At 46.4% G+C, this 10,054-nt stretch overlaps 1 protein-coding gene across 8 annotated transcripts in view; it reads right to left on the reverse strand.

Annotated features, from left to right (window-relative positions):
* The window catches only part of Sgsm3 (small G protein signaling modulator 3), a 42,765-nt gene that overhangs the window by 5,730 nt on the left and 26,981 nt on the right, over positions 1–10,054 (reverse strand). For 6 of the 8 annotated variants that reach the window (XM_087213438.1, XM_021258957.2, XM_004845548.4 and 3 more), the window contains exons 2-4: positions 2,385–2,499; positions 1,899–1,984; positions 1,425–1,491 (exon numbers count right to left, since the gene is read on the reverse strand). In XM_087213438.1, the coding sequence (XP_087069564.1) occupies positions 1,425–1,491; positions 1,899–1,984; positions 2,385–2,391 (160 nt within the window). In that variant the 5' untranslated portion in view covers positions 2,392–2,499. Of the gene's footprint in view, positions 1–1,424; positions 1,492–1,898; positions 1,985–2,384; positions 2,500–9,868; positions 10,035–10,054 lie in introns of those variants that run through there. The other 2 variants (XM_087213434.1, XM_087213435.1) reach the window with 2 other exon arrangements.

Raw genomic sequence — 10,054 nt, forward strand, 5'->3', positions numbered from 1 at the left:
CTTTATGGCAGTTGGTGCAGCCCTTCAGCAACACACTGGACCAAGTCACCACTCAGAACCCCACTGGGCTCTCCTCTCAGACTCAAAGCCAAAGGCCTTCTAGGCTTTGTCATGCGCTGCTCCCAGCCCTGCCCCATCCTCACCCCCTGCCACTGTTTTCTCGCTCCTTCCATTCCATGACCTGGGCCTTCCTGCTCAATAAATCCACCCTGCCTTGGGGCCTTTGCACACATTACTACCCTTTCCCAGCTACATGCACCCCTGGCTGCCTCTGGTTTCTAGTCCAGGACTCCACACAGAAAGGCACAGATCTTAAGTGCACTTTCTGACCAGTATCAATGAACAAACTAGATGTAACATTGTTTCAGTGTGGTGCTGAGCAGTGAGATAACAATTCCCATCACACTAGAAAGTTTTCTATGTCCCTTTCAACCTCTGCTTTTAACTTACACTTGCCAGCAGGTCAGAAGAACAAGGCAAATTATGTTAGAAGTGGAAATATGAATGACCTGAAGATGACAACTGCTATAGCCACAGCTCTGGCCCGATGACAGTACACCCTATCTGGGCAGCTAGACGGCCCCCACAGTCCCCCAGCGCACCCTGTCAGAGCCCACTTGCACAAAGATGGCTGGAGGAGACGCTAGGCTAGAGACCAGATGAGCCAGGGAGTGTGTGCAGCTCAGGAACCCTGACACAGGCCATGCTCAAGTAATTAATATGCACACAGCGCCCTCTTAATTATGGAAAGTACCACACACACAGGGCCAGGAAAGGAACGCACTATCATGTCAGCAGTTATCTTCAGGCACTAGGACTAGAGGTTAATTTTGTTTTAATCTTTTTTTGTTGTTGTTGGGTTTTTTTTGTTTTTTTGGTACCGGGGATTGAACTCAGGTCCTTGCGCTTGCGCAGCAGGCGGTGAAACCACTGAGCTAAATCCCCGGCCTGATTTTGTTTTAATCTTTATCCTGCTAAAATTCTGTATTTTTCAATTTCTCTACAATGAATATTATTGCTTTTATTATCAGATGAAGAGTAATAAAATTTACTCACAGTTAGGCATGGTGCCGCATACCTGTAAAGCCAGCACTCTTGAGAGGCTGAGGCAGGAGGATCACAAGTTTGAGGCCAGCCTGGGCAACTTAGCAAGAATATCTCAAATTTTTTTTAAAAAGCTAGCCAGGGTGAGGATGGGGATGTGGCTCAGTGGGAAGGCCTTGGGTTCAATCCCTCATCCCATCCAAAAAACCCAGAGGTTTCCATATATGGTGCTTATAACAGCATCACACGAAGATATGCTTTTGTCCATACATCTGCAGCAGTGAGACCCAGAGCTCAAGAGGTTGAGTGTAGTGGAATTCGAGTCACAGAAGTGTGAGTTCTCAAGGACATCAGCAAGACAGCACAGGGCTCAATCTTACCTTCGTTGTCCATGCGAAAACCGAACTCATCATAGCAGAACTCTGACTGCTCTGCTGAGTCTTCCTTCTAGAAACAGAATTAGGAAGAAAGGCATCTGTGTCCCAACCTGAGACTACAGTTTCTAAAAGATGCCACTCCCATGGCTGACTGCTAAAATTCCACCTGACCAAAGGATAACCTTTCATAAAGCCTGCTCTTTGTCCACGTACAGAGTGACCACCTGGTCTGAACTCTATCATTTTTCTTGTTCTCAGAATTCAAAGGTTGCTAATACCAAGCTTAAAAACATGTTTTATGCATTTGTGTCCCTATAATACTCTTCCTCCTACCTCATCACTGATTCAAACAGGCTCATGAAACTAAGATCCCATCTCTGCTGGTGAACACATTGGAGTTGGCCACCCACCACCTGACACCTGCAGAGGGCCCCTTCACCCCACAGCATAGCTGTGCCCGGCTGCGCCATGTTGTACCTGGGTGGACCTGGCCAGGATCTCCTGAGGCCATATGCTTGGAGTCAGTGCAGAGAAGGGACCACTGGAAGAAGGTATGTGGGCTCCTACAACCACAGAGGACCAGGGAAAGAACAATCAAGAAGACGCAGAGGCAAAAATCCAAGTCAGATATCCCCTCCCTTGCACAGTGGCTGTTGAGTGCAGGAGGGTGGGAAGAATGGGATGGAAGAAAACTCCTGGAAAGGAGCACACTTCAGGAGAAGCGGGGGAGAGCAGCTGCATGTTACAAAACATACTAAGATTCCATCTCCTTGCCTCCTCCTCTACCTCAGTAAGAGGCGATTTGGGCAATGTGAAGACCTGAGGAGAGTGTCTCAGTACCCATCCCAGACCTGCAGCCAGCCTCCCTTCCCCTTTGTGTTGCTCTTGTCTGGATGGCTGTGTTTGGAAACAGAAGCCAGTTCCCCACCTATGGCTCCTCATGAGAGCCCAGCTGTGCTTCACCTGACATGGTGCTGAGCCGCTGGCAGCTTCCACAGATCCAGGCTTAGATTTTTACTATCCTGACCTCTGACAGCTAGAAGGCGCTTCAGGCTTCATCTGCTCCAGAACTATCTGCCTGTCAGGAGAGCAAAGGACAGCATCACTACACAGCCCTGTCCTGGAAGGCAAGGCCTTCACATTGCGCTGCGCTGTTGGCCAGCAGTGGGGAGGGATGAGGAAAAGAAAAAGCCACACTCCACCCATTTTATGTTGGACTATTGGTAGAGAAGTGCTACTCAGTAAGACAGGCTCTTGCCTTGCCTTTTTCTTTTTCCCCACTGAATGTTTTGTTTTGGAAATATAAGTTTGTGCTGCTGGGCTCCTGCCCAATGTATCAAAATGGTTTGTGACTGAACTGTGACACCTTTCAGCAATGTTCTGTTAAACTCTGCCCCCTCACAAGAAGGTTCTGTTAAGCTCTGCCCCTTCCCAGGAATGTTCTGTAGCTCCACCACTCTGCTTCAGGAATGTTCTGTAACTCCACCCCCCCTTCAGTGAGCATGCTCACATAGCATGTGTTTCAGGAATGTTCTGCAACTCTGCCCCCCTGCTTCAGGAATGTTCTGTAATTGTCCCCTCCACTTCAGTGAGCATGCTCACACAGCATGTGTTTCAAGTATGTTCTGTAACTCCGCCCCCTGCTTAATTGAGCATGCTCACCTATCCTGTAAATCCCTATATAAGGAGGCTCCCATTTCTGGTAAAAGCAGACTCCTCTGAGCCCATGTAATAAGGGTTTTTTTCTCCACCTCTTCAGCTGACCATCAGATTCTTGAGTCTTCACATTATGAGAGCTGTGTTCCAGAGCCGCCACACTGAGTTGTAACACTCAGCCATGCCTCTGAGCTGTAACACTGGCACTGAGCTGCTCTGTTCTGCCACAACACTATTTCTCTTTCTTATTGTGGAGTCTTCTGAAGAGGATAGAAGGGATGGAAAGAAGAATCTGGAAGACAACCCTCCTATGTGAACATTCCAAAAGGATGCACTTTGAAGACTCTAGAAAACCAATGTTCTCAAAACAATAGTAAGCCCCTGCTTACTAAGAAGCAGAACCAGATACACAGACTTCCGGGGCAGTGTTCTGGGAGAAAGCAGCCCAGCTGCCACCCAAGCCTCTGAACAGGTTTCCGTGAGCCAGAATCTTTGAGGAATCACTTTTTACAACTCAGTTCTGCTTCTGGGAAACACCTCCACCTGCCCTCCATGGGCCTTCCCACACCAGCAGTCGGTTCTACCACATTGTTTTTCCTTCTACTTTTGTGAGATGGGGTCTTGCTGAGTTGCTCAGGCTGGTCTCGAACTTCTGGGCTCAAGTAATCCTCCTGCCTCTCTCTCCCTGAAGCAGGAAACTGTGAGGACCCTGGACAGAGCACTCTAACATGGAGATACGTGCAATGCAGCTTTATTAGCTGTTGGCTCAAGAAGGGACTTCTGTCGTCTCGAGACCCCCGAATAGAAATTTGTGCTTCTTTATATACCTCTTTTTACATTTACGAGGCTAATTCCACTGGAGTTCCCCTGGGAATATAGCAAGCAGGATTTACACGAAGCAGGGGGGGCAGGTGGCAGGACTGAGTCCATTATGCTCTTTTGGTGAGATTGCAGAAGTTGTCATGGTTACTCAGGTGCATTCTACAAAGAGCATAATTACCCAGTTAACTCACAGTTGCCCAATTCCATGTGGAGGGGTGGTTTCCCTTCTCATCCCAAGTGCTCCTGTTACTTTTTCTTTGAAGTGCTGGTGATTGAACCCAGGGCCTTTGCAATGAGCTACATCCCCCCACCCTCATTTCTTTTTTTAAGACAGGGCATTGCTGAGTTACTAAACTGCCCAGGCTGGGCTTGAGTTTGCAACCCTCCTGCCTCAGCCTCCCAGAATGCTGGAGTTACAGGTGTGCACTGCAATGCCCATCTGTGAGCTAGAAGTTTTAAAACTCATGTGTCCTCATTCAATCCTCATAACACATTCTGAAGTTCCCATCTCTGTACTCATATGAGAGAAAATAAGCCTAGAAGAGAGTGGCACACAGTCCTGTAACACTCCCAACACTGTGCTACTACAACACCATGTGACCTTACCCGGGGTGCCAGGTGGACAGGGTTGGGAATGCGACCTAGTGTGGCTATTCTGCCACCTACTAGTTGGGACCCCTGGGACAGCTTATTGCTGTGAGTCTCAGGGTACAGTGACTTTAGAGGTCACCCTCTGCACTGGGATGGAAGGGGAAGAGGTCTCCAGTCAGATCTGGACTCTACTCCCAGCTCTGCCAACTGCCACTTGTCATAATTCTGGGCAAGTTCACTTCACTTCTTTGAATCTCAGTTTTCTTACCTAAAATGAAGTAACACCTATGCCTTACCAAGATTATGAGGATTAAGTGAGATAATTTGAATAAGGCCCTTAGCACACTCTCAGACTTAGGCAATGCATGGTCCTGGTAACTTCTGGAAAGTTACTGTTTGTTAGTATCTGGGCCCTCGACATTGTGGTGTACCAAAATCTCGTATTTATCCATGAAAACCTATGTGGGCTCAATGTAACATATCCAAGATGAGATCACGAGAAAGACTCTACATTACGGATGACCCCTAAGATGGTGATTTGGTTACTGCTTCTGAGTCTTTTTTTTTTTTGGTACTGGGGATTGAACTTGGGTCCTTTCGCTTGTGAGACGGGTGGCGGAACCACTGAGCTAAATCTCCAACCCAGGTTACTGCTTCTGGAAGGGCAGAGTAAAAGCATCAAGGGAGGGAGGGTACTTGAAATGGAAGCAATGAGCTACATGTGGCCACAGAGGACCGAAGGGGCTGAGAAGATAACTAACTCTCAATGTGCAGCTCCCTTTTCCTGACCTTGCAGCCTCCCACATATGCATCACTCAGCAAACAATGACTGAGCACTCTGGGATCCAGGCATGGTTCTGAGGGCTGAGATACAGCAGTGAAAAGAAGGGTGGGCTAGTACACTGTATAGAGCAGAAAAACAGATGGTGATAACTGCAGTAGTATGAGAGAAACAAAGCAAGATAAAAGTATGGGGAGCACTAGAATACAGGGGCTAAATATATCAAGCAGTCAGGAAAAGTCCTTTGAGGACAAGGTGACAGCTGAGCAAAAATCAAAGGAAGCAAGTGATGGAGTCCTTGGCTTGCCCAGGGGAGGGCCCGGGAGAAGGAGCAGGAAGTGCAAAGCCTGTCAGGAACATGTGTGGCAGGTGGACATGGCAGCACAGAGGCTGCAGGCTGACAGGACGTGGGGCTGCTGAGGGGAGAAGAGTGGGAGGAGCAGGGGACACTATTCTTAGCCTGGAAGGGTCAGCTCTACATATATACATACATACATACATATGTTTTCACTTCCTCCACAGGCTGCCCCTGAATCTCCCAGCAAGGGCCAGATGTGATACTGGTAAGCTGGGCAGGCAGGTTTTTCCTGCCTCTGGGTGCTATGGAAACCTTCCAGCAAGCAGCCAGGGGAGTTGGCAGAAACAGTGCAAGCAGTTTGCCACATCACCATAGCTGCCCTCCTGACATTACAGGGGTACTGAGAGGCAGAAACTTTGGAAAACTAAGACTAATTTGGACACTTTTGAGATGTTCAGAAATAATTTTTAAAAATTAAATGAACATGCTTAAAGGCGCCAGTCCTCTAATGCTGTCTCCAGTATATTCCTTCCTATTTGCCAATCCTGCAATTTCCTGTAAGACAAAGTTTGTTCACAATGCAAAGGTTAGATGTCACTGTAAGTTCATGCTGTAGGCAGGGGGAAAAGTTCTGTCCATTTCCTGTGGCCTCTTGTGGTCAGAGGGATCGAACCCTTCACTCCCTTTTTTCCCCTGAGATAGTCTCACTATGTGTCCCAGGCTGGCCTTGAACTTGCAGTCCTACCTCAGCCTCCCAAGTGCTGGGATCCCAAGCAAACACCATCACACCCGGCTCCTTCCTATGCTCCTGACCTACAATCCTGTCTCTTGTGCTGACAACCAAGCAGGGTTGTTACTGCTACACAAGTGGTTTTCACAGGCACCTGGCAGGAAACACAAAAGCTGTCTGTAACCAGCACAAGCACAGACACTATCCTGGCAGCTGCTAAGATCCTGAGATCCTGAAGATGACTTCTCTGTGAGTAGATGGGGACACTGAATGCTAAGAGGAGAGAGGAGCACACAGCTGGGAGCTGGGAGCTGAGAAAGGCTGATGTCAGAGATTAATGTGGCTGCTATAAATGCTGAAAATTAAGTCAGACAATAAATGCTCAATTGAATCTGAGCTTTTTTTTTTTTAAGAAAATGGAAAAAGTATGAAAGCACTTTTTTTCAGGGTAAAGGTAAAAATACTGGTTTCTCTTCCTAGTTTTTCTCCTTGGCTTCTAGTCCTTATCACATCTGCAAACCTCTGTGCCTTGTTCTCACTCTGAGGTCTTCCTGGGCAGTCACACCCCCTGTGAGTTTCCCCAACACCTTCCCCAGGGACTCTGTCCTCCCAGCTGCTGCTTACTGCCAAGATAGGCAAATGAACCCCACTATCTGCTGCATACCTCTCACCATCTTGCTGGCACCCCCAGAGGAAGAGCCATTCTCTGACAACATGAGGTCTGACATGGTTAGCCCCTGTCCACACTCCACACGCCTCCCACCACCCTGCACTTCCATCTGCTGCCCAGTGTACTGCACTCTCTGCTTCTATTCTTTTGGTCCCATTTGCCAGACTCCTAGTCATACTAACACTCTATTCAAATAACAGCTTATCATAGATGACAGAGGTGGCCAGCCTCTGAGATAGCCCCAAGTGATTCTACCTTCTGATACTGATACCCATATCCTTGCATAAGCCCATTCATTCCACACCAAACCGCAGCTAATGGCTGTAGCCAAAACACTGTGGCAGCACTAACTGTATGTGACTTCCATGGACAGACCATACGAGGCACTGCAGCTTTCCCATGGGCTCTTCCATCACTTGCTCTGGAAGAATCCAGCCACCAGGTCATGAGGACACCCAAGGAGCCCCATTAACTTGCCTGCCACAGCAGTAAGCGACCTTGGAAGTGATCCTGTAGATGACTCCAGCCCCGGCCACCATCTGACTGCAAGAGCACAAGAGCACCACCACTCTCTCCAAAGCAGGATCTTCTAAAGCCCTGACTCGACCCACAGAGACCACGAGAGAATAAATGGCTATTGTAGGGTTTCGTTCCGTTTTCAGTACTAGGGGGTGAGCTCAGGGCCTTTGCACTGAATTACATCCCCAGCTCTTCAAAAAATTTTGAGACAGGGTCTTGCTAAGTCCTTAAATTGGCCAGGCTGAGCTAGAAACTGCAATCCTCCTGCTTTAGCCTCCCGGAGTGTACCACCATGCCCCACTGGTTGTTATTTTAAGCCAAGTTTTGAGGTGATTTGTTACACACCAACAGATAATCAGTGAACCTTCATAACATTTCTCTGCCTTTACTGAGGTAACCATCTATGTCCCTATAAAGCCTTGTAAATAATTTCATCATAGCACTTAACACATAGCTTTTTTTTTCTCAGTTGATCTCACTAGACTGTATTCTTGTTTATTTCTGCATCCCCGGCACCTGGCACAATGCCTAGCACTCGGAAATCTTTCAATAAACGTTTGTTAAATTGCACAAATGAGTGACCAGCAGTTGAGGAAAAAAGCAAATGAAAGTCATGACTTCATGCCACAGTAGTAAATAACTAATGCTATTATTTATTTCATACCCCTTCCTCTTCTGGGATTCTGGAAAACAGCAACCTATCACAATCATCACATACAGGGGGGCCCTGGCTTACAAAATCAATTCAAACATGAGGGTTGGTTGTAACTCAAGTTGGTCAACTGAAGGCTCAGGCTCCTCTACACAGCCTTCCAAGTCTCTTTCCTGTAAAGAGGCAGATCTCAGTGTCCTTAGAGAGACACTGGCCCAGGATTTCTCAACCCTGGGAAGGATGCTGTAATAATGGTCTTTCCAGAACTCTTTAACAGTTAAGTCTGTATCTGAGACCATTTGGAAGAACAAGCGTCTGGCATTCAGGTTGTAACTCAAGACTTTGTTCATAAGTTAAAACTAAAATTCCAGTCATAACCTGTTATTGGTATGTCAGGCTGGTTGTAACTCGAGAGTTCACTGTACTTTTTAAAACTGCTGCTTCTTTTTTTGTTTTTTTTTGGTACCGGGGATCGTGAACCTCTTTTTTTTTTTTTAAACTGCTTCTTTTACCTGCCCTTTCTAAGCACAGTTCTGAGGAAGTGGTTCATATTTACAGTATTTGTATGACTTTACCTCCCTGAGCCTAGCTGACTGGCTCTGCATGAGTACAGGCTTATGTCGGGCCAGACATAACTCTCAAGGCCACTGCCATGTGTGACAAAAGCAGGGTGAGCAACTGATCCAAATGGCCTTGGGAGGTTTTGAATTTGAGATCCAGACAGAGAGGTGGTCCATCCTCACTGGTGGTTGAAACATGTAAACACCTGTGAATGTATGTTGGTCCAACTGTGTATCTACATGCACAGAGTACATAAAAATATGTATACATCAGGAAAAGAAAAACTTGTATAAATATTTAAATACTGAATTTATTGAGACATCCTGAGGTTAATAAAAGTTATCTTTGGCCTCTATAATTATGAGATGCTCAAAGTGGTGGCCATGAGCTTTCAGACATTTATTAGTATGGCGAACTGCCGGTGTACACATTTTTTTGGCAGACTTTTTTTTTTTTTTTTGATACTGGGGATTAAAGTCAGGACCTTGCACTTGCCAGGAAGGCACCGGCACCACTGAGCTACATCCCCAACCCTGGCGGACTCTTTTTTTTGTTTTTTGAGACAGGGTCTCGCTATGTAGTTCAGGCTGGTCTTGAAATCACCATGTAATCCAGACTGGCCTCAAATTTGTGGTGATCCTCCTGCCTCAGCCTCCCTAGAGCTGGGATTACAGGTGTGCATCACTATGCCTGGCTGGACACTTTTAAAATAAAATATGTGATGCTAGTAAAATTAATTTTTTGTAGTAAAGAACTAGTTCATTCATGAATTGCTATGATTTGTATAATCCCCTGAGGGGTGGAAGAGCTATAAATATTTTCACATCTTTTGATCCAGTAATTGTTTGCTTGAAAACTCATGTTAGGGAAATAATTTAACCAAAGGTATATGCATGAAAAAGTTTACTTCAGTATTATATATCTAAAAAATGTGAAAACAATTTATCAAACATTAGGGGGATTAATAAAATTTTGTTGCACTGACAATAAGATATGATTCAGTCATTTGATGGGCTCCTGTGTCTGGGAGAGATAAAGAGTTACAAAGACCAGATTTATATTCCCAACTTACAACTAAAAAACTGGAAAAATATTAGAAACAAATGGTTTTTGGCACTGGACAGCAGGCACCACTGGACAGCAACAGGCAAGGTGACCTGTGAGTACCTGGTCACTGCCTGAGGAGTCTTCTGGCTGCAGTGCAGGGCTGAGGAGACAGAGATGAGAGTCTGAGTTGTTAACGGCAGCTTGAGTTATAGAGCAGAGAACAGGAAAGACCTGCACAGACAGAGCTCCAGAGATGTGCAGAGGGGAAGAACTCCAACCACTGCATCTGAAAATAGGTCAACATGA

This window comes from Heterocephalus glaber, unplaced genomic scaffold (genome assembly GCF_053883595.1).
Source record: "Heterocephalus glaber isolate CG9 unplaced genomic scaffold, H.glaber_assembly_v1.0 deba00001444, whole genome shotgun sequence".
Taxonomy (NCBI): Eukaryota; Metazoa; Chordata; class Mammalia; order Rodentia; family Bathyergidae; genus Heterocephalus; species Heterocephalus glaber.